The sequence below is a fragment of the Brienomyrus brachyistius genome, chromosome 12 (assembly GCF_023856365.1).
Source record: "Brienomyrus brachyistius isolate T26 chromosome 12, BBRACH_0.4, whole genome shotgun sequence".
In the NCBI taxonomy this organism is placed as follows: domain Eukaryota; kingdom Metazoa; phylum Chordata; class Actinopteri; order Osteoglossiformes; family Mormyridae; genus Brienomyrus; species Brienomyrus brachyistius.
In genome coordinates, this window is record NC_064544.1 from 4,611,692 (window position 1) to 4,634,658 (window position 22,967).

The window sequence follows — 22,967 nt, forward strand, 5'->3', positions numbered from 1 at the left end:
CCATTTTCCGAAATGTAAATGTTGCTCACCACACTACACACAGTTAATTGTGAAGTAGCAACACAGATTTATCATCCAAAAAAATAAAAGCTGATGGACTCAATGGGTTCCTCGGTGTAAATCTGAAGTATTTTTCTAAACAGTTATGAGCCTGTAAGAATCTTGCGTTTATTGGTTTCTGCATGTCCTGATACTCCAGCTTCCTCTGATCAGCTGATTGATTGATTGATTGATTGATTGATTGATTGATTGATTATCCGGGGGTCTCAGTGACCTTCTGCTCACCGGTATAGACACTTAGCCCACTGAGCCTCTCAGCGGCTGTGTAAACTCAGGCTCGATCCTGGAATATAACTGGCCAGCAGATCAGGTAGGGAGCCCTGTATAACACCCCCCCACCCTCTACGTTAACAAGACCCACATCCCTGCCATGTTAACGCACAGCACCACCAAATGTAATGTCAGTGTGCACCACGTTTGATCCCTTGACGTTACCATGTTTGTAATGAAATCCCATTCATTTAAAAGGACATTTCCTTAGTAGGCAGTGCGAAATGTAGCACAGTGTAATAATTTATTGGTGTTTTTCAATTTATTTGCAATGATTTATGAATTATTGTTTATGAAACATTGTAAAGGCCGAATGTAATACGTGTAACTTCTTATTAAAAATGCATGAAATAAGTATCAATAATGAATCGATACACTGGAAGAACCACTTTCGTTTTTGTGTTTTACTTATGAAAATGAATGTTATATCAGGTAAGTAAAAATGTATTCTGTGCAGTGGATACTGCATTTCTGATATTGAACTTTCAAACCCAGCCAAGAATAATCTGGTTTCCATGAGTGGGACCGGAGGCTCAACTCCTGCTACATCAGCGCCACCTGCTGGAAACTATAGGAATCACAGAAATATTTTTAAAATGCGCATTTTCCCCTCCGTATTTTAAAAGCGTGTTTCCAGGTTTAATGAAAAATATTGTATATGCAAACAGCACACACCTTTCTGAATTATCATTATTAACACAGTACAGGGATTTAATCATTTACATTTAGGTTATTTGTTCAAAAGCATGCTAATACATTAATACGCAATACATTAATACAATAAAGAATATCAGTGAAACACTTTGAGACACAGTGTTTTCTGTACACCTTGTTCGGTCTGACATCTGACGCATTCAAATTTATTTACACCCTTCATATAGCCATTATTGTGTGAGGTGTCCAGTGCCCTGAGTGCTTGTATATATAAAATGGCAGTGAATCCACACTGATATAAACATCCTTTACTCCTGTAGCATCCTCTGCTAGCATTTCCAGTCAGATGGCGAAGCAAAACTGCAGATATTCTGATGTGAATTACGAGCGGCCCACAAGGACAAAGTGGTGTGATCAGATGACATCCATGTCGGACTTTCAGTAGGGAAAAATGTCCAAGGGGAGCAGCGCAGTCAGACTGAACACATGTGGAAGATTTCAAGTATTTTTTTTGCTGGGGACCTAAAGCTAGACAAGTGAAAAATAATATTCATTAATGATAGATGGACAAGCACGGCAAACATGCTTCCATGAACAGGACAAATAGTAAAGACTGAAACTGCGTTTTACATTTTACATAATAATCACAACACTGTAGAATCATGCGTGCAAACATTTCCTTTTGCAGTTATTCCTCGTGATGCTATAATATTCAGGCAAATGATCAATGCAGTGCTGGTATGTGATTCCTGCTTACCGCAGCTCTTAGTTGTGAAACCAGCCGATGACGACGGTGCAGATGCTCTGCAGGGATTCCCAGCAGTAATCTTCAGCTATGGCTTTTGCACTTTCTTTTGTAGTCGCCTCCGTGGGTCTGGCCGGTGTTGTTGTTTTGGAGGGTCTTGGAAGCGTTTTTTTGGGCGTGTTTGTTTTCACTGCCGTCTTGACTTGCTCGGGCTGGACCGGGGAAGGCAGAACCGGGGCCGGCTTGGCTTGGGCCAGCTTTGCCTTAGGTTGGATCGGCTTGGGTAGCTCTGGTTTGACTTGGGCAGGTTTAACTTGAACTGGCTTGACCGTATCCGGTCTAAGGGTTGTGGTTTTGGGTGGTTCAGGTTTCGTTTGGGCCGGGGGTCTCTCCTGAGGGGTTTTGGCTGGTTTCTGGGCAACGGGCTTGGAGCCTGCCGTGGTGAAGATCATCTGGGCTTCGTCCGTGGCCCTCTTGCACATCTGCGGCTTGAGCTGGTGCCGGCCCTCGCACGCGTTACTCAGCTTGCGGAGCTCCCACATGATCTGGATGAAGTAGTGCCTGCGGTTGACGTTGTAGGTGCGACACGCCTCGGGTTTGCCTAAGTACTCACACCAATACGTCTTGTTGGCGCTCCTGCAGGTGATCCTGAGCTTGGTGGCCTCCCCCTGCATGCTCACCACCATGGAGCACGACTCCTTTGCCTTGGTGCTGAACGGGATGGGCTCGCCCCAGCCGCCTTTGTCGTCCTGGGCTTCCGCCGCCCCCAGGCAGAAGGCGGCCAGCAGCAGCACAGGGACCCTGTCCTTCATGTCGAAATGGACGCTGGTGTAGAGAGAGGCTCCTGTTGAACTGTGAGAGCTGTGGGCTTCTTCCCTCCCATTTATGGGCTCACAGCACAAAGGGGGCTTTCAGGTAAATCGCCAAACCTTTTCCTGATTGGGGGCTGTCGGGTGTGGGGGCCAGTCCTTCTGTAATGGGACCATAATTCATGACTAACCAGGGACTGTCAAGCACCCTGTAGGAACATAAGAAACCGATTGGGGCTGGGCTGGTGGAGTGCCGTGTTGTACCGTGGAGTACCATGTGGGCCAAGTAACTCATACCGAGCAAATTAGGACTTTCAAAGACACTGTCGTCGCCAGAATTAGAGCCTGAATCTCTGTTACTGTTAAACAGACTGTGGCTTATCTCCTGTGGTTGGTATTCCAAATATTTCCAGCACACATTTGCTAAAGTGGCACACACACCATAAGTCTGGCTGCCCGTCTTACTGTAGCTTGTTTGTTACGGGGTGGGATGATCAGCCCATCGGGTCCTTTGGGTTTTAGCACAGAAAGTGGAGAATACCTTCAACAGTTGCTGGCATTGTGAGGCGGGTGGTGGGTGTCGCATTAGCGCGTATGGGGGGGGGGGCGTATATCCTCTGAGAGGTGAGCTTGTGTAAGCTTCTCAGGCCCTTGTTTTTTTAGCAATCAGTCGCCCCGCGGCAGAAAGGCCCTCTTGTGGACGAGAGCGGCTGGCCGGCCCCAACTTCCGAAGGAGTCATTTATTTATTTACTTTTGGTGCCTTGATGGGTGCAATGAAACGCTTTAGGCTGGTGGCACTTTGCCAGCAAAGGGGGGGCTGGTGCTGGAACTTTTTTCCAGCACAAAAAGCATTTGAGAAGCACTAAAGGGCCTGGATTCCAAAACCAAACCACGTTGGCACACAAAACACTAATATTCACTCTCTGACGCAGGGAGACACCGGCTTGTACGCTTTGGGGAGTGCCGTTTGCTGCCATCTGCTCCCACACGACTGAAAGTTACCTTTGTCCTTGTAGAGCACGGGTGTCAAACTCCAGTCCTGGGGGGCCGCAGCCCTGCACATTTCTGGGTTTCCCCTCATTTAACACACCTGATTCAACTCCTTGTGCTAATTACCACACAGCTCCTGAACTGGATCATTTGTGGTGGAACAGGGAGAGAACTAATCTACGCAGGGCTCCAGGCCCCCCAGGACTGCAGTTTGACACCCCTGCTGTAGGGGTTTTTTATTTATTACAAGGGGAGGCAATCTGAAGTGGGGGGGGTGTTTCCAGTTGACCTTTGACCTCTGGAGAGCTGATCGTCCTGGTCTCAGCTTGAGGGGTGTAGCTGACATGAACCTCAGCCATCAGCCTGTCGAACCTTGGGGATGATGACCTGATTGTTTCCTGTGTATATAGGCAGTGTGGGCACCTTCGGCTGCGGAATAGCTGATCTTAAATTGACGCTCAGAGAAAGTCTTACCTTGACAGCTAGGGCCGGGTTTGTTACTCCTGGGGGTCCGTTGGGCTCCTCAGGCTTTTAAAAAAATTAAATAATTAGCTAGCGAGTGGAGTCATGGTAGCTAGCTGGTTAGCAGAACATGCTGCTTCACCATCTCCTAAATGAGGGACCTTTTAATTTAGCATTTAACGTGGTGTCTCTGACCAGCAGGGGCCCCGTGCAAATGTGTGTTTTGAATGGTGCTGAACTCCTCCACTGATGACCGTTTAAAAAAAAAAAAACCTTAAATATTGGACGCGCACTTTTGTCTGACTTGCATTTCTGCCATTAAAATGCAGGGTTTGATTGCTCCCTAATCAGCTGCATCCCACACGTGACTCGTGGCTTGTATTCCTGCTGTTGCCGTGACGACGTTCAGCTTAAAAGCCACACATGCACAATAATGGCAAATCATGTTTATTCATGTTTATTTGGTGGGGCCGGGGGGAGGCGGGGGGGGGGGGGGGGGGGTCGAACCAAAGGCCCATGGTTCGGGAAGCTAGTGCAACAAACGTCCTGGCGCTCGAGGGCTATAAGTGCTAATGTCAGTCTTACAGTTAAACCATTTCAACCAAAGAGAGGAAGAGGCTAGAAGCAAACAATAAAACAAAAAGATCTATACAAATATCATGGTAATCAGGCATAATAACTTTGAAATGCTGTGTATCCCCAGAGGAACGTTATGGTCATCATGCCAAAAAACATCAAAGTAGTGAACAAAACAGGGGATTATTGTGAGCAGCACCAGAAAGAGACCTGAGTAACAAGAGGTTTCGATTAACAACGTAGTTACTGTGACACTGCCTTATCTGTGGCAGAGTGGGAGGGGGGTCAACGGCGCAGTTTTCGAAACAGCTGAATGTTTCCTGTATTTTACTCAAACCATATCTGCCATGCAACCAGGTCATTTTTTCCTCCTCGGTGTCTTGGGGATCGTCATCGTTCCCGTGAATTACCTAACAAACATCGTCACCAAACAGCCGCCGACGCCAGTGGCCTGGAGTTCAGCTCGTTCTGTGGTGTCCGTCGTGTCATATGATGTGTGTTCATTTCCCGTCACGGGAAAAGACGCCGTTTGATTAACCCCTTACAGATACACGTTTAAATAGCCAGTGAACAGCTGCCTGCATAGTGTATGGAGATAAAAGCATTTACACAAAGAAGGGGTTAGGGAGATATCGACAAGGTTTTAAAAAACAAACATTCACAGCAATATAGAAAATTGTAAACTTCTGCAAGTGTGCAACATTTACACATTTATATCTGAAAGTTAGACGTAATTGATTTGTAAAAGTGAATGATGGGTGACCATGGGGAAGTCCTGGAGTTTTATCTCAGACATTGGTTTGGTAATATTTGGTGACCTAAAGCAGGCGGTAAGCTCTCCTTAGGACCAAGCGGACGATGGACGGTCAAACAGGGCCAGCTGGGTGGAAGGAGGACAGGTGGGGGGGGGGTCACGTCCGTTGATGTGGTCTTAGGTGGTCATGTGACTTTGTGAAGACAACATCCTTCTTTTCTGGGAACTTGAGCTAGACGTCAGAAAAGCGGCAGTGAAGCAGGAGATTCTGCATTCTTTATGATGTGTTACTTGGCATTTGTGATACCTAACTTACCGTCCAATCGGCTTCAGTTCCAGGTTTCTATTGCACTTGGAAGGCGAATAACCGAAGAGAGAGAGAGAGAGAACAGATCATGCTTATTTAACAGGTTCACAAGCACTGCGGTGTTACACTGACTTGCAGTGTTTCCTGGCTGACCTACAAACGCTACATGAGTCAGACACAGTGGCTTCCTGATGGTTCCTGAATGACCTGTGAAATAGCGTGAGTCTGTGTTTCAGCTACAGTCCGAAAACCCAATGACCTCTAAACCTACAGCAACCTTGCTGGCTTGAGATGAAAGGGCCGAGTCCCTATACCCACCTGGTATAAACGCTGGTCATCTGCGGAAATACCTATTTAGACTTTTAGTTTTCCCGGGCTGCAAATCATTAGTGACAGGAAGCAAATAGGGGACGATATGAGGTTGTGGGAAAACGGCAGCATGTACAGATGGAGCAGACGACTGGAGGGGAAAAGCGAGACTGTGCAACTGCAGGGAGCCAGAGGCATGCAGGAGGAATGCAAGGGGTCTCGGCTCACTGGTGCCAGTACCTTGCTGGGTCCAGCCCCACTCACCTCACTCTCACCAGCCTGTCTTGCATGGAGGAACTGAAGCCAGGTGGGATTGGGTCACAGGGGTACGGGTGTAGGGGCTAGTGGGTGCATAAAGAAGTGTAGGTCAGGTTATCTGCCTCCAGTGCAGCGTTTCGTCATGCAGTGCAAACCGTTACCCAACAAGGGTGAGATTCAGCCATGCAGCGCTGCGTGTCTTAAAGAGGATGATTGAAATAAGACACACAGATGAATGCTTCAGTCAGGGGTGGATGCTGGGGGCGGGGCTACAGGGCCACCAGTGTCAGCTGAAAGCTGATTGGCCCCCGTAGTGCCTCCTCCGCTGCCACTAACCAATTTAAGACCTATCATTGGCTAATGATAAGATTGGCCCCTCCGCAGGAATTATGTCCCTCGTATGCCCCTCCACCTTAAAAAAAAATCCTAGAATCGCCCCTCTGTTAATTTGCAGGGATGCTCCTCTTATCACATGTCGGTGTTTAGCTCAGATGGCCACAAGCACAGATGTGAGACCCAGGCAGAGCAGCCTGTCCATTTCCGCTTCCACCATTTCCGCTGCCCCCTTTGAGGAGACCCTGCAATTGCATGCAAAACATTCTCCTGGGTGGCATGCAAGTGTGCGACATTCCACGTGCACACATCTCCTTCCCAGCATGCAAGAGGCCGGACGCATTAACTGCATGCACGCCCATGTCCTACCTCAGGAACCATCTCGCTCATCGGTACGGTGCTCTGGACACTGAGTGAAAGCTCGTTATGATAACCATTAATGCCAATTTCCATACTTTATCAGAAAGGAAAACATTAAAAGAGATTTAATATGTAATAAAATGGAAGATGGGATGTCATATGATATATAATCACATCATATAATGCAACGTAAACAAGACTTGTGAGAACAATCAATTGTATGAATATATTCACAATGTATGAAAAAGCCCAATTGTCTATTATGTAATACACAAATTCTTTATATAACCTTATATAACACAAATATGTTTGAATTGGACTTTCTTTGTAGGGGCCCCTCCGTATTAGGGGCAGTTACAGTAGCTATATAAAATATACTGCACAAAGTAAAGGTTGTGCACTTAACTGTACATAAACAGCTCATTTACACTTCAGCGAAAATGCAGCACCAAACGTGTTCAACAGCAAGTACCCTGTGACTTAACAGAACACGAGGTTTATTAAGCGGGAATCAGAGAGTTAAGTACGAGGAAGATGGGGGGGGTGGGGTCTTCTGAAGTGTTTCGACGCTACGAAGAAGCGCTCAGCATTGGCTAATGGTGACGAAAAGCAAACTGACGGACAGAGTGGGAATGCAGTGAAGCGAACTGTATCGCTTCCCTTAAAGTGCAAAGTGCATGGAGATGAAGGGGAAGGAGGGATAAGGAAAGAGGAGGGAATGATTATCATAACGTAAAATGCCAAGTGCCAGAGACGGAGGAACTGCAAGGAGAAGCAGAGAGAAGGAGAGAGAGAGACAGGGCTGGTCACTGAGGAGACGCAGAGGGTTGGCAGAATTAGACGACGCAGTGGGACTTTAGGGTTTAAGTTCCTGATTCGGCCTGCGCTTCCAGCGGCACTCACTCGTCGTAGACGTCTTCCGTGTCCATCCGGCGGTAGAACTTGGCCAGTCTCACGGAGAGGATCAGGCTGGGAAGGAGGAGCACCGTGGCCCAGCCCAGGCCAAACCAGAACAGGTTCTGAAGATGGAAGGTAAAGAAGATGAAGATAAACGGGAAGACGAGGAGAAAAAGAAAAGCACTGGGTGTACAAGCGCTGCTGCCCGTAACCAATGACATTAATGTGGAACGTGCTGGAATTAAGGCCTCAGAAGCATTAATGTGCAGAGCCCACTGATGGAACTGCACATGGAGTGACCAGTACAGGTGCCTGAGGAAGTCAGCGATCAATGACACCCTTAGGCTGCCGTCATGAGGCTCCCCACCATCTCACACACTGTTGACTCAACACATCTGTTGTCCATTAGCTGTGAGGCACCCAGAACTGAGACCGGAGAACTGCTGCAGTGTGGAGGCCCTCAGTGAGGGCTCACCATTTATTTGTACGTGACTTTGGTTCTACGTGTTCAAAAAGTTAATGTTTGAAGGCTATTTAAGAGACTTATGGACTGACACAGTGGAACATTCTGTGCTGCCTGATTACAAACGACGTGCTTCCTGCCCGCTGAGGGCGACGTTGGGCAGATGGGACAGCCTGGGCACTACAAGCAGTGATCCCCAAAGATACTGCAGTAGAAGAGGCAGTATTCACTCCCACTGCATTTAACTGGTATATATGATCCAGGTATATAAGATTCAGGTGTCGATGCCGTTCAGCCAAATGGCTACTTTAATATTAGTTTAAATACTGGAACTCGTGGCCATAAGTGGAAATTAGCGGGAGAACATTTTAATCTGAATCTGAGGAAGCACTTCTTCACACAGTGTGTAGTTAGAGTGTGGAACAGTCTTCCTGCTGGTGCAGTGCCAGCTGACACCCTGGGTTCCTTTTATGTATAATGTCTCCATAAAGTCTCCATCCGTCTTAGATGGCCTGACTGCAAACCCTTCCGATGCTAAACATTAAATAAACACGTTCCTTACTTAGCAGATTCTGAGGCAGCACGCTCTGCTTAGCTATTTATATTTATTACATTTTTTTTTGTTTTTGAACCATTTTGGGGGGGGGGGGTGGGGGGCAAAGTGGTTTTTTGAGTGTGGCTCCCAAAAAAAACAAATGCATAACTGTGTAGCATATTAGAGATCCACCCATCCTGTTGTGTGTCCAGGGGCTCCGTGAAGGGCACACACACACACACACACACACACACACACACACACACACACACACACACACACGCCATTAGTGCTGATGTGACAAACGCCACACGGTCCCACAGGTCTGACCCAAAAACCTGTAACCCCGAAGCTAAGAGTGCCCCCCCCCGGGTGTTTTGTCACCATGGCGATTGAGGCAAGTCTGTAGATGCACTGTACTTAGCCCTGCGCACGTTCCCCACGTGCTACGAGAAGCTGTTTCAACTTACCAGTGAGTCCACTACGAAGCTGCAGGCTACGAGGTCCACAGAGTCCATGACGTTGCTGAAGGGCTTGCAGGAGGCGACGTCCATGGCCAGCTGGGAAACAGGCAGAGCGCACAAGTCTGTGACCCCGAGTCAAGGAGAAGAGCCCCAGGAAAACTCTGTAGACAGTCGGAAAACGAAACACTTACCGATGTCTTGACCCAGTTGATGTACTGCTGAAAGTAGCCAATCAAGCGATCCCTGTAAATCCCAGTTTCCTAAAGCAGGAGAACAATGGCGGCCTTTCATCATCCTGAAATATTCCTGTTTTTTATGGCAGAATAATAACCGACGTAATGTTAGCTACCTGGGTGATTATGTGTGTTGCATTGTGGGTGATCTTTTGTGCGCCGTCAATGACCGTCAGTGTACCTGCGATTCTGCTCTGCAAAGCAAGAAAAAAAGTTTAAAACATCTTAATAATTTTCTGCATTATCCTTCTGTCTGTCTGCCCACCTGCCAGCTCCTCTTACAGCACAGAACTACACTACCCTAAACAAGCCTTACAAATTAAAAAACCAAAATTACCTTTGCAAATATAAAAAACCAGATATATACTTTTGATTAGATTAGATTAGATTAGATTAGATTCAACTTTATTGTCATTACACATGTATAAATACAGGGGCAACGAGATTCAGTTTAGCATCTAATCAGAAGTGCAAAGAGCAGCAAGTGCAATAAATATAGTATGTGATATGTATGGTTAAATGCAGTATGCACAGTTAAATGCAGTATGTACAGTTAAGAGCACAGTGAAGGTGGGAATAGATATATAGATATATATAATAATAGACTATAATATATATATATACACAGATGTACAATATACAGACATACAGATGCGCTATGTATGTGCTGTGATACTATAGGTACTATAATATATATATACACAGATGTACAATATACAGATATATACAGATGCACTATGTATGTGCTGAGATACTATAGGTACCATAATATATATATACACAGATGTACAATATACAGATATACAGATGCCCTATGTATGTGCTGTGATACTATAAGTACTATAATATACATATACACAGATGTACAATATACAGATATACAGATTCACTTTTGAAGGCCTATCTGGACTATGTAGTGCCAGGTCAGAAAGGAGACCGCATTAAGCCGAATGCTGTCTGGGCGGGGAGGCAAAAGGTGTCAGGGGGGGCTGAGCACTTACTGGAAGGTTGGACGTGAGATTCTGCAGCCGTTGGACACTCTGGCTCAAAGTGGTCTTTTCGGGGGGGGTGGGGGGGGGAATGTAACAAACGTTAACAAAAGAAACTCAAGTTATTATGGTCCAGACATGCAAGGCACCCAAAGCATTTTGTGCTATAAGAGTCCAGTTACAGTTGGACACATGCTAATACTGTAACGCTGTGCGGCACTAGCAAAGGCCCACGATTACCGTGGCCGTCCCCAAATCCCTCAGATAAGGAATGTTTTGGGAAATGATGTCACAGACGTGAGACAGCACTTCGAGGTTGCATTTCTTCCAAACAAAGCTACTTCATAAAACATCAGTGATACAGCCGAGCTCCTCAAAACCGTTATCGGCAAACAGCATCACTCACCTCACTCACAGAGTCAAAGAAATACTTTAAAAATGCTAACCCTTGTCTCAACGTATTTCTTTGTCAGCATTAGAAAGGATGTGAGAAATGTTATGCAAGGTGACGACGGAAGAGAACCTGCCTTTCTAATGTTAGCATTCGTAGCAGTTCTGCATTACAGAAGCACAGAAATTTAACATGGAAGCCCGTATCCACGGAAATCATCACTGGAAGTGACAGAGATGCACCAGTTAGTGAGCAGTAGACCACAGATGAACGGCAGATTCCACAGATCTGTACTCTTCCCACGACGCCCGGCTCAATGGCCAACTGGTGTGACCTGGATTCACACGTAGCCTACACAAATTCCTGCGTTGTCGGCGGCGATTCCTTACCGTGCTGTTCTGCATGGGGATTACTTGCTTGTAGTAGATGTCCCGGATCCTGGACACTTGCACTGTCAGGCTGCTCTTCAGTGCCCCCGATGGCTGCGGAGGGCAAGACATTTCTTATGTCAAATCCTGAACCTGCACTTTCACACGTTTCAAGAGTTAATTCAGAAACCAGGACTAAAAGTGAAACAAAGTATCTGTAATCAGTCTTATAGCTCCTTATCTTCATCAGGATCTTGGGGGTGCTAGGGTCTATCTCAGGCAGTACGAGGCAGGGGTACACCCACTGTTGGGCTCATACAGCAACATTCTCACTGCAAGTTCCACTCACACAGAGCACAGACGGGATTCGAACCCCCAACCCTGGAGGTACGAGCAAATGGCGCCACCTACTGGGCCATCCTGAGAAACACACATGTAACACTTATTTTTTCAGCCTTCTTGTTTATTGGACTTACCAGCTGGGTCAGCTGTTTTTCCAGGTTGTCAGCGAACAGCAGCAGATCAACAACTGTGATGCTCTTGTTAACCTGAGGAAAAACACAGAGGTGATCCTAGCATCACAGAGCACTGCAAAAACCCCAAAGGCAATTCCAGCATCTCAGAGCACTGCAAAAACCCCAAAGGCAATTCCAGCATCTCAGAGCACTGCAAAAACACCGAAGGCGATTCCAGCATCTCAGAACACTGCAAAAACCCCGAAGGCGATTCCAGCATCTCGGAGCACTGCAAAAACACCGAAGGCGATTCCAGCATCTCGGAGCACTGCAAAAACACCGAAGGTGATTGAAGCATCTCGGAGCACTGCAAAAACACTATGGGTGATTCCAGCATCTCGGAGAACCACAAAAACACTGAGGGTGATTCCAGCATCTCAGAGAACTGCAACAACACCAAGCTCCATATATAAGCACAACAGTTCAACGTGATTTTGCGATTACGTCTTAGACGTTCACATTTACGCAAATGTGGTACATTTAGGATACACTCTGAACACTGTCGTGTAGGTGGTGCAGAGATACGAGACTTTACAAGCTTTACCAGTAATCCATTTCCCCTGGGCTGAAGAGCACATATGCAGACCATCACCACAGCCATTGGAAACATTCATTCAGACTCACCTCAGCCAGGTATTCTGGGTAATTTATCTTGTCAACTCCTGTCTGGTTAAAACTCAATAGGTTCGCTTTCCCACTGGGGTCCAGCAGTATGATGCTATTCAGATCCACATTGACACTGTTAAACTCCTTTGAGATGTCCTGCATGTGCTGGAAAACAAATGATCAGATTCGGTTAACATTCTGAGAAAAGTGTGTGTGGCCCGGGACCACAGTGACTTTCGCTTGTCTGTTACACAGAGAGGATTAAAGTCATTAAAGCGTTAACAATGGAGAGCATTTCTTTAATGGAAATCTGAAGGGAAAAACACAAATGTTAAATTAATTAAAGAGATAGGTTGGCTAGATAGGCCGTTTTAAAATTGCGCTGTAAGGGACTTATGTGTTTACAGTTTCTCTGGTGCCCCTTTAGAGGCTTCGCCGCCCGGAAATCCTCAGTCCTAGAAACAACAGGGTAACTGTGCTGGACCACCCTGATTTTCCGTAGTCTGGTCATGTGACTGCGTTAGGGGATTGCCCAACAAGCTGAACAAGGCAGTGTAGAACGTAGAGCATATTAACCTCCTCTATGCTGCAGAGGACATTACTATCAAGTACTTTTGAGCCATTTAGCTGAAAAGCTCATTTTGGCTGTAAAGGTGCTCTTGTCCTTCCTGCAGAGGAATCCCTCTGTGATCATGGAAGCATCTGCGTGAAAATACTGCTCCCAAAGACTTTCTGACCTTCTATACCTGGACGCTATGATCCGTACACCTCAGGGGCGGCCAATCTTACCCACAAAGGGCCAGTGTGTGTGTGCAGGTTTCTGGGTAACCTGTAGGTCAGCCGTGCAAACCCAGGTGTGAGGACTCTTCAGCCAATCAGTCCTCTGATTAGTGATCTAATTTTTCACACCACACTAGGGCACGCCGCACCTCCCCACTGCCCCTCAATTTTTACTTGCACTTTAGACACTACATCACACTAGGGCTGTGGAGGTGGGTTTAGGCAGGTAGGGTGCTGCCGTCTGCCAGCGGTGGGGTGCCCCTGCCTCAATTGCTCACCTGTTTATTGCACTTTAGTTATATACACAGTCGATGCTACATTAGGACCTTGGGGTGCAGGGAGGGGGATGGGGGACTCTGCCATCTGCCAGCGGTGGGGCCCTCATACTCGAACTGCACCCACTAATTTTAATGCATTGAAGACATAAACACACAACTCTCTCTCACACATATACATGGGACAGGGAAGCAGTGGGGGCTGAGGGCCCCCCCCCAACTCTCTGTCTCTGGCCCTGTGTGGGTGGGGTGGAAGGTCCATCATGGGGGGGATGCAGGCGGCCTCCTCTCGTGGGCCACAGGCCGGGTGGTCCTTGGCTCTGCTGTGCCGTGGTGGGGCCCTGGTGGTCTGGGGTATCTTGGGACGCTCTGGGCCCTTCTAGGCAAATTGGGGGATTCGGTTTGGGCTGGGTGGGGGGTCTGCCGCTCCCCGGTCGTCGTGGGTCCACTCCTGGTTGGGGGGGGGGCACTTTGTTTGTATGGGCCTCCCTTAGATCATCCTGCAATGTCGGGGGGGGGGCGTGTCGGGTCGCTGCGGTGGGCGGCGATCCGTCCTGCCGGGGGGTGGGCTGTCTGCCGGCGGGGGGGGGTCCCGTTTGATGGGGCCCTTTGGCCCTGGACCTGCTTTCCTCTGTGGAGGTGTTGCGGGCGGGACTGGGGGGCTCGCTGCCTATCTCCCCTCTGTGGGCCTCCTTGTAGGGGGGTTGGCGCCCCCTAAGTCCCTCGCAGGCTCCCTCTCGGGTTGGGTGGGTAGTATGGCCGTGGGCCCTTGTGCTTTGGGGGGTAGCGGGGTGGCCTCGGTTGCCTGGTTCCCTCTTGCCTTCGCCTTGGGCTCGGGGGGGTTGGGGGGGCGCTGGCATGTCCCCTGACAGCATCAATTACCATCATATCCACTGACAAATGAGTTCACACCTACACTCGCACATACGAGGCTGAGCGATCAGTATCATTATTATTATTACTTATTAGTGTATGTTATAGATATAGGGATTGAAATATACATGTATATGTGTAGGATCACGGCTGTGTGTCTTCTGGATATATATAATAGCTATTTGTGATATTATTATTATTAGTATTGTTGCTGATATTGTTGCTGATATAATTTTTCTTGTCTAATGTCCTTGTAATGAGTGTTATGTTCCTTATGGTTGTCTGTACTCTGTATTCCCCTACACTGTGTTTTCCTCATCCCACCTTTATTACTATTCTTATAATTATTTCTGTTTACATCCCCCCCCCCATGGTGATTAATGTCTGTTATTGTTACGATTGTTGTGTCGGTTTTTTTTTTTATCACAGTACTAGTACAGGTGGGCAATTACCAGCACTCACACCATTTGTAGTGATGGTTTGTTTCCAACAGGGGAGGGGGGCAAACCTTGAGGGCCCCCTGCTGGCTACAACCAATCGCTACACGAGTCTCCACAAGAGCCCGCAAATAGCAGCCCTTAAAGGTGCCCTGTCTCTCCGCGAGCTCTGTCTCTGTGGACCAAGCGGCGTTAGTGTGACCCTGCATACCGAATCACGTGACCCCGCATACCGAATCACGTGACCCCGGGACCCAGCACTCACCGCGCTCATGTCGAGGTGGCCTGTGAGGTTGAAGACATTGTCCAGCTGCAGCGCTGAGTAGATGCCCCTGTTTTCCTTGCATTTGCTGAGGTAACGACACGGTAACGTCCAGTTAAAATCATTTACTAGAATAAAAATGCTGAAAAGCATTAACATGCACATCTGTAAAGGTAGGGGAAGTGAATGAAGACATTCCACTGTGTGATGTGACTGCCGCTTTTGGGGACACTTACCGCCCCCTGGTGACACACAGTGGAACTACATCTACATGAACTGCTGGAATAGCAGCTAGACCAGTGGTTCTCAAACTCGGTCCTCGGGACCCACTGCCCTGCTTGTTTTCCAGCTCTCCCTGCCCCACACACTGCTGATTACTGGGATCAGGTGTGTTCAGCCAATCAGAAGCTGAAAGACAGCTGGGACTTGTGTGTGGGGCAGAGATGGCAGGAAAACAAGCAGGGCAGTGACAGAAGACAGTGCTTCACTTCCTAACCTAACCCGTCATCCTCCATGATTATTCACCTGTACAGGCTCTCTACAGTCAGGTTGACCTCTGCGTTGTGGTTCAGCAGGGCAGGGATGAAGTTCCTTGCATCGGGGTTCGACAGATATAGGGTGTCGATAACCTTCCAGAGAAAAATGGCCGTCAACAGCAACGCCAGCATGGAGGCAAAGGCACTGACAAAGGCACCGACAAAGGCACCGACAAGGCACTGACCAGGCACTGACAAGGCACGCTTCTGCCCCCTGGTGTCACTTAAGGCAATTTTTTTCTTGTCCTTCATTCATTATCGCATATAAGGAATTTATGGTACGCAATTCCGTCAAGTCTGTCATATTGTATCATATCTGACTTCCCTCTGAATTCCTCCTGAAAATCAGGTGCTAAAAATAACTCGTCATCATCACTGGACGATCTGGGGTAGGACAGCGGGGCTTTTTAGGTTTCATCCAGTCAAATAAGAGCAGTTGTTGTAGAAATCCGTTTAACACCATCAGCAGCCTTAACACTTAACGTTATAAAACATTAAAATATCTGAACTGAATAAAAATTTCCAGCTGCTAAATAACTTCGTAACCACAGACTTCTCAATCGTCTGATGTTAGGGGTTAGTAAATTCCAACACTTGAAGCCAACATCAGTTTGTTGGATGTCACAGATAACAACAGACCCCCCCCCTCACCTTAAACAGCTGCTGGGACTCAAACGGCTCACAAACCAGCTTCTCCATGTTGCCGCCAATCACGAAGGTGAGCGACACGAACACCATCAGCAGCCAGGAGAAGATGAAAGTGAAGCCGGCCCCCCTGATGTCAGGAGGAACACAAGAAGCGCTTGGAGACCCTGTCCCCATTCTCACAGGGAAGCGGTCGGCCCCCCGTGCCGCCAATCCGGATTCTTTGTTTAGCTACATAAGATGTCGGATTTGAGGTCCCCCAGTTTGAATGATCTTTATCATTCACTTAGACTTAGCCCAGACTATCTTAAATCCAGCAAGTTATCTTGCTAACTCAAAAATCCAGCTTCATCATACAGGTCCCTCATAACTGAAGGGACCAGAACATTAGAAATTACGCTGGTCACTGCCTCAGATGACCAAGCACCCCAAAAAATGGAATGGCACCATTAAAACAATTAAACAGCATTAGCATTGACTAGTCATTTTTATTGACTAACGTCTGGTGGACCCTTAAGGAAAGCGGTGTTTAGCATCACTCAACCGATGCGTTTGTATGGTGCCCCCTGTTGGCTACAAACAGCCACTACATTAAATATTAAATAAACGCATTCCTTATTTTGGAGATGCTGAAGCAGCATGTTATGTGTGGCCAACCAGAAGGGCACCCTGGGTTTCTGCGTGTGTGTGCGGGTTGCAGGGAGGTGTCCTATGTGTGGCCAACCAGAAGGGCGCCCTGGGTTTCTGCGTGTGTGTTCGGATCGCAGGGAGGTGTCCTATGTGTGGCCAACCAGAAGGGCACCCTGGGTTTCTGCATGTGTGTGTGTGTTCGGATCGCAGGGAGGTGTCCTATGTGTGGTCAACCAGAAGGGCGCCCTGGGTTTCTGTGTGTGTGTGTGTGCGGGTTGCAGGGAAGTCTTCTATGTGTGGCCAACCAGAAGGGCGCCCTGGGTTTCTGCGTGTGTGTGTGCGGGTTGCAGGGAGGTGCTGCTCACGCCATAAGCAGGTTCCCGCCGGTGTTGGACACGCAACCACGGGTGGTGGGCGAGGCGTGCCTGTCGTAGCCACAGCCCCCACACAGCAGGCCCAGGAAGGTGAAGGTCAGGATGAGAAGCACCAGGCAGCAGAGTGTAACGCAGCACGTCCACCTGTAGGGGGCCACACGTCACGCTTATTAACTGCACGATACAGCAATGCAGAGAAGCGTCTTTCATAACAGGCAACTTAAAAATATTCGTGGCTGTAAAGTAGGCATGTACAGAAAACAGGCATGGTGTGTTGTAACTGCAAGTCACTGAAAATTAGTAATTGGTTGCAGTTACTAATTACTTCATTCAAAGTAATTCAATTAATTTACCAATTACTGCATGTACAAATTATTAGTTAGTAAGGAAAATAACTTGTATTACTTCAATTCTCTTATTAATGGATACATACCCAGGCAGCAAACATATGTCGCCGGGTTTAAGATGGGAACGTCATTAAATAATCGTGTTCCTTTTAGAAACAGTGAGTCTCCATGCGGGTTAAACAGATTAAAACTACCCTTTAGCATGTAAACTTATATTGTGGGTTATATAGCCAAATCGGGAACAATAAGAGTAGGCTAAACGTCGCACATTGATAACATCGGTAACATCGTGTCGCTGTTGAAATACATCGTGCAGACGCTGGGGGAACGTCGAACCAGTGTCCCGAAGGGATTTCTCTGCGACGGCCTGCCAGCGAGCAAAGGACCTCAGAGATGCTTTGCCCAGGGACATGGTGCGTATGTATCTGTGCTGTCTGGATAGTTATATTATTTTAGTGTTGTTGCCGTGACAGCACAGGCAATACAGCTGTTACATTTAGTCTCTCACTGTACCTAATATCACCCATTCAGTGCAGGACCATAAGCTCAGATGTCGTTAGATCATAAACAGGAAATTAGGGGAATAGGCTGCATCTGTCCTTCAGAATTTTCATGCAAGATATCGGCAACAAGCAATGAGCCCATTTCAATGTCAGTACTTTCAATTGCATTATTTAAATTTGAAAAGATAATTAGTTACATTACTCGTTACTGTCCAAAGTAGTGGAATTACATATTATATATTATTATGGTGACTAGTGGGGACGTGGGTTAGGACGTGTGAGTAAGATCCCTTAACCCCCAATTGCTCACTCCCTGCTTTCTCTGTTGTCCCCGGCTTTGGATAAAAGTGGCTGCTACAGAAATTCAATGCAAAGGACTAGTGTTTGAATGTGCTCCACTTCCGCATGTGTCGGGGAGAAAGTGCTGTCTAATAAGGTAGATGTGAAGCAGGAAATAGGGCCCGTGATGACTGGAGTATGTAAGAGGAAGCTGAGCGGCCCAGATCACAGTGTAGAGCACGATTAGCACCAGGCTGACCTATAAAAGTCCGCTCGGTCGATCTGCGGGTAGACATCCTCGACCAGCGAGTGGACATGACTGACATAATTGCTGAAGTTCTTCAGGATGGCCTGTAGGTGGAGCTTATTCGAGAAGTTGGTGATGTCGGTGCTGATGCCGTCCAGGTGGTTCTGCACACCTGCAGAGGGAAACGTGGGAAGCGAGGCGGAGGTTACGGGGATTCTGGGCCGGCGAGATGTGAAAGACCACGTCCCTCTGTGATCCAGTGATTTACTGTAAAACACCGAGGGCTACATGCTAACAGCTACAAACTGACCGATTATGCTTTAATTAGCAGCTAACTGTTTTACTCAAAACAACAATTTATCTGGAGCTGAATTTGCAAAACACATCAGGGCTATTTATTTATAAGGGGAGTTTATTAGGCACATTAATTAGTATAAAATGTCACAGAGAGAGCATCACTGGCAGACACGCAGGAATGAGAGAGAGCATCACTGGCAGACACTCAGGAATGAGAGAGAGCATCACTGGCAGACACTCAGGATTGAGAGAGAGCATCACTGGCAGACACTCAGGATTGAGAGAGAGCATCACTGGCAGACACCCAGGAATGAGAGAGAGCATCACTGGCAGACACCCAGGAATGAGAGAGAGCATCACTGGCAGACACCCAGGAATGAGAGAGAGCATCACTGGCAGACACTCAGGATTGAGAGAGAGCATCACTGGCAGACACGCAGGAATGAGAGAGAGCATCACTGGCAGACACTCAGGATTGAGAGAGAGCATCACTGGCAGACACTCAGGATTGAGAGAGAGCATCACTGGCAGACACGCAGGAATGAGAGAGAGCATCACTGGCAGACACTCAGGAATGAGAGAGAGCATCACTGGCAGACACTCAGGATTGAGAGAGAGCATCACTGGCAGACACGCAGGAATGAGAGAGAGCATCACTGGCAGACACGCAGGAATGAGAGAACGCATCACTGGCAGACACCCAGGAATGAGAGAGAGCATCACTGGCAGACACGCAGGAATGAGAGAACGCATCAATGGCAGACACTCAGGAATGAGAGAGAGCATCACTGGCAGACACGCAGGAATGAGAGAACGCATCACTGGCAGACACTCAGGAATGAGAGAGAGCATCACTGGCAGACAGGGGCCTTGCTAGAGATTTTGGGCCACATGAAGGTGTATCACATTGGGCCCCCCAGTCCAGACCATTCCACTGTCACTCTGTCCCCCCCCTCCACCCCAGGGTGCCCCTGCAGGCAGCATTACTGACAGCTAAACGAAGTAGCATATTCATTTTGGGTAACACACTTGCATACGATTTAGCCAAAGTTGCAGAATTTTATACACATTGTAGATCTATAAAGTTTGAAAATTTTCATATTATTTTTTATTATATTTCATACTAAGAAATTTGAGAAGGGTAATTTTCGCCCTGTGTAGTGGTTCAAGTATTAATGCATAATTTATGAAGTGAAAATATGAATTTTTATGAAAATCGATGGAGTCAAGCAGAATCCACCGACTGCCCTGAACAGCAGTAAAAACACAACATGGATACTGGGTTTTACACTCACCTGTTATTGTACTCTTCGTCTGGTTTTTTACCAAGTCAGGTATGTCATTGAATGATGCATAACCCTACAAGAAAAAGGCATCCAAGTAACTAAAAATGTAGGAAGAAATGATGATGAGAGAACTAGACAACAGCAGACCACTGAGACAATAAAATGGAGAGTTTAGCCAGTTAGGATGCGATCTGTAATCTTGACGCATTTGGAAACCATATGGAAACTAAGTGATCTTAAAGCCGAAGAACCACCTGCTCACCTTTTGAACTATACTGCTGAGATTGGTCTGCAAGACATCGTTCACCTTACTTAGCTGCTGATTCACGCTGGCCAACTGGAACAAAAATGAGATTACGCCCAATGCAGAGAGAACAGGTCATCACAAAGTGAAGCAGGGTGGAGCAGGGTTGAGCAGGGTGTAGGAGGGTGCAAGAGGATGTAGGGGAATGCAGGATGGTAAAAGAGGGTGGAGGAAAATGAAGCAAGTTTTAGGAGGGTAGAGGAAGGTGGAGGGGGCGTAGGATGCTGGAGGAAGATTAAGCAGAGTGTAGGAGGGCGAAAGAAGGTGGAGCAGGGCGGAGTGGGATGAAGCAGGGTAAGGGGTATAGAAGGGTAGAGGAATGTGGAGGAGGGTGGAGTAGGGTCGAATGGAGAGGGGGGGTGTGGGAGGGTGGAGGAATGTGGAGGGTGGAGGAATGTGGAAGGTGGAGGAATGTGAAGGAGGATGAAGGAATGTGATGGAGGGTGGAGGAAGGTGCAGGGTCCGAGGGAGGGAGTCTACCCTTGAGAAGTTAGCGTGGATGCAGAGCTGGCTGAGTGAGTCTCTGATGGACGTGCAGACATTGTTTGCTGGGTTGTCCTTGCAGAATGGGCCCCTCAGGGCGTCATTTATGCTGCTGTTCACCAGGCTCAGGTTGGCCTGCAGACTCTTGGAGCTGTTCTGCAGGACCTCCAGGGTTTGGTTCATGTTCAGCAGAGCACGCTGGGTCTCCCACATGTCTGTGCAAAGTCAGTGACATTTGTGTCTGTGCTCAACCCCCCCATCTGCCACACTGAGCCCAGGAGAATGGCCAGGCAGCTCAGGCGAAGAACATCTCAAACTGATAGCTAAAACTGCTGCGTAAATTCCCAATTAATACTCGAGTGCTCCAGTAAAGCATCCAGTCACCATATTTGAATTACATAAATTATTATTTTAATTTAACTCACTAATTAGGAGCTCAGCTGGACTGAAAACATGCTCTTGTGTCTGCTGGGGAGAGCAGGATTGAGAAACACTCCCATTGGCTGCTCGTTCTTGATGTTTTTAACCAGCTAGGAATGACAGCAGCGCAGTATGATCACAGTATATGAAATCTGTGTCTCTAGTCCCGCCATACTTTTCCACAGCAGCAGGGGGTAAACAGACAGAAAACCAGCCTGTTTTATTTGATTGAAACACAAATATCTTTGGTGTTAACAAACTACTCCGGCTATTGAGTCATTTATTGAATGGTGTGCAATTTTCCTTTCCTTTGCAAGCCTTTATTTTCCTACTTCAATAAACTCAACAGGGGTTAAATGTAAGAAATGTTCTTTTCAGAATGTCCACGCTCATTTCGTTTGGAAGAAAAATAAACGGTTTGTTTTATGTGCCCAGTGGACACAGTAGCAGATTTAAATAAGTCTAGAAATGAAAAACCGGCAGAACATTCTGCTTATTGATAGTGGCAGTAGGAAGAGAGAGAGGGAGAGAAAAAGAGAACAAAAGAAGAAAGAGAAAGAGAGAGAGAGAGAGAGGAAGTAGCACTGCAGATCTCCATACCTGAAGCCATACTTGACACTCCAGCAAGAGCGGGAAGACACTCGCTAGCCAGGTTCTCACGGACTTCCCTGCCAAGCAAAGGGCCCACGTCTGGCAGAGGGGAAACTCAGTCAGCCACATACTTACTTAGCCTCGCGGGCTACGCTCACGGTTTAAGCCGGAGTTTCCCAAACTGGGGCCTGTCCTACGAAGCGGGGTTACTGGCTTATCGGGGTAACTTGTCAGATTTAAGGTAGTCTGGGCAAAATGTATGTGAACGAAGATGAAGACCATTTATACTGCGGTACCTTAAATCCGACAAGTTGCCCCGATAAGCCAGGAACCCCACTTCGTAGTACAGGCCACTGGTCCTTGGGGTTCCCCAGACAGTCAAAAATGCAGTGTTTCTGGGGGTCCCTGAAGACCAGGTTGAGAAACACCGGTCTAAGCGACGAGACGGACACAAACTGGAGTGGGTTCGAGAGGCCTAACAGTTAGGCCAGATGGACTGCGCTTACTCTCCAGGTCTGAGATCACCTTCCTTTCGGTTGTGGTATACTGTCCAATGAGGTAATCGATTTGCTGAAAGACAAATCGGCTTTGTGAGTCACAGTGATCTGCTTTCTTCATGCAGTAAACATGGTGACATCATGACAGCAGCATGGTACAGTACAGAACTGTAGCTGAGCGTCCAGGAATGCTCACGACACAGCCCATAAAGAAACGTACCACTGGGGTCTGGTTAACAAATGTCTGCAGGTCCTTCATGTTGCTGTTGACCAATCTCCTCACACCCTTCAGCTGGTTGCTGAGGTTCTGATTGGCTGCGTACGCAATCACGACACCCGCCCTGCCGAATCAATGAATAAAGAACTGGATAGTCATTTTAATCACCACAGAGCAAGCCTAGAACAATTCCTTCATGTCTATAGATAGGACAAGGATGTACAGACGCTCCTCTACTTACGAACTTTCAACTTACGAACTTTCAGACATACGAACAAAGAGGACTGTAAATCTAAATTGTGTTCATTGGGCTCCCGTTTGGGGGTGACATGGTG

The 22,967-nt window shown here is 47.4% G+C and overlaps 2 protein-coding genes across 8 annotated transcripts in view; both read right to left on the reverse strand.

Moving 5' to 3' along the window:
• Positions 1 to 947: 947 nt before the first annotated feature.
• On the reverse strand, positions 948 to 2,569 carry fgfbp2a (fibroblast growth factor binding protein 2a). The gene is made up of 2 exons (XM_048970394.1): positions 1,742 to 2,569; positions 948 to 1,512 (listed from the first exon to the last, which is right to left on the reverse strand). Exon 1 carries the CDS (start codon positions 2,539 to 2,541, stop codon positions 1,750 to 1,752), a length of 792 nt encoding a protein of 263 aa, XP_048826351.1. The 5' UTR covers positions 2,542 to 2,569; the 3' UTR covers positions 948 to 1,512; positions 1,742 to 1,749.
• Positions 2,570 to 4,479: 1,910 nt separating this feature from the next.
• Positions 4,480 to 22,967, reverse strand: part of LOC125704602 (prominin-1-A-like) — a 41,876-nt gene continuing 23,388 nt past the window's right edge. For 2 of the 7 annotated variants that reach the window (XM_048970388.1, XM_048970387.1), the window contains 23 exons: positions 22,636 to 22,756; positions 22,425 to 22,488; positions 21,928 to 22,017; positions 20,905 to 21,122; positions 20,383 to 20,457; positions 20,130 to 20,193; positions 18,550 to 18,709; positions 17,153 to 17,305; positions 16,164 to 16,287; positions 15,502 to 15,605; positions 14,980 to 15,064; positions 12,368 to 12,514; positions 11,705 to 11,776; positions 11,250 to 11,342; positions 10,482 to 10,535; positions 9,597 to 9,674; positions 9,439 to 9,507; positions 9,254 to 9,343; positions 7,792 to 7,907; positions 6,898 to 6,982; positions 6,202 to 6,278; positions 5,638 to 5,664; positions 4,480 to 5,553 (listed from right to left, as the gene is read on the reverse strand). In XM_048970388.1, the coding sequence (XP_048826345.1) occupies positions 5,499 to 5,553; positions 5,638 to 5,664; positions 6,202 to 6,278; positions 6,898 to 6,982; positions 7,792 to 7,907; positions 9,254 to 9,343; positions 9,439 to 9,507; positions 9,597 to 9,674; positions 10,482 to 10,535; positions 11,250 to 11,342; positions 11,705 to 11,776; positions 12,368 to 12,514; positions 14,980 to 15,064; positions 15,502 to 15,605; positions 16,164 to 16,287; positions 17,153 to 17,305; positions 18,550 to 18,709; positions 20,130 to 20,193; positions 20,383 to 20,457; positions 20,905 to 21,122; positions 21,928 to 22,017; positions 22,425 to 22,488; positions 22,636 to 22,756 (2,221 nt within the window). In that variant the 3' untranslated portion in view covers positions 4,480 to 5,498. Of the gene's footprint in view, positions 5,554 to 5,637; positions 7,651 to 7,791; positions 7,908 to 9,253; positions 9,344 to 9,438; positions 9,508 to 9,596; positions 9,675 to 10,481; positions 10,536 to 11,249; positions 11,343 to 11,704; positions 11,777 to 12,367; positions 12,515 to 14,979; positions 15,065 to 15,501; positions 15,606 to 16,163; positions 16,288 to 17,152; positions 17,306 to 18,549; positions 18,710 to 20,129; positions 20,194 to 20,382; positions 20,458 to 20,904; positions 21,123 to 21,927; positions 22,018 to 22,424; positions 22,489 to 22,635; positions 22,757 to 22,967 lie in introns of those variants that run through there. The other 5 variants (XM_048970389.1, XM_048970391.1, XM_048970390.1 and 2 more) reach the window with 5 other exon arrangements.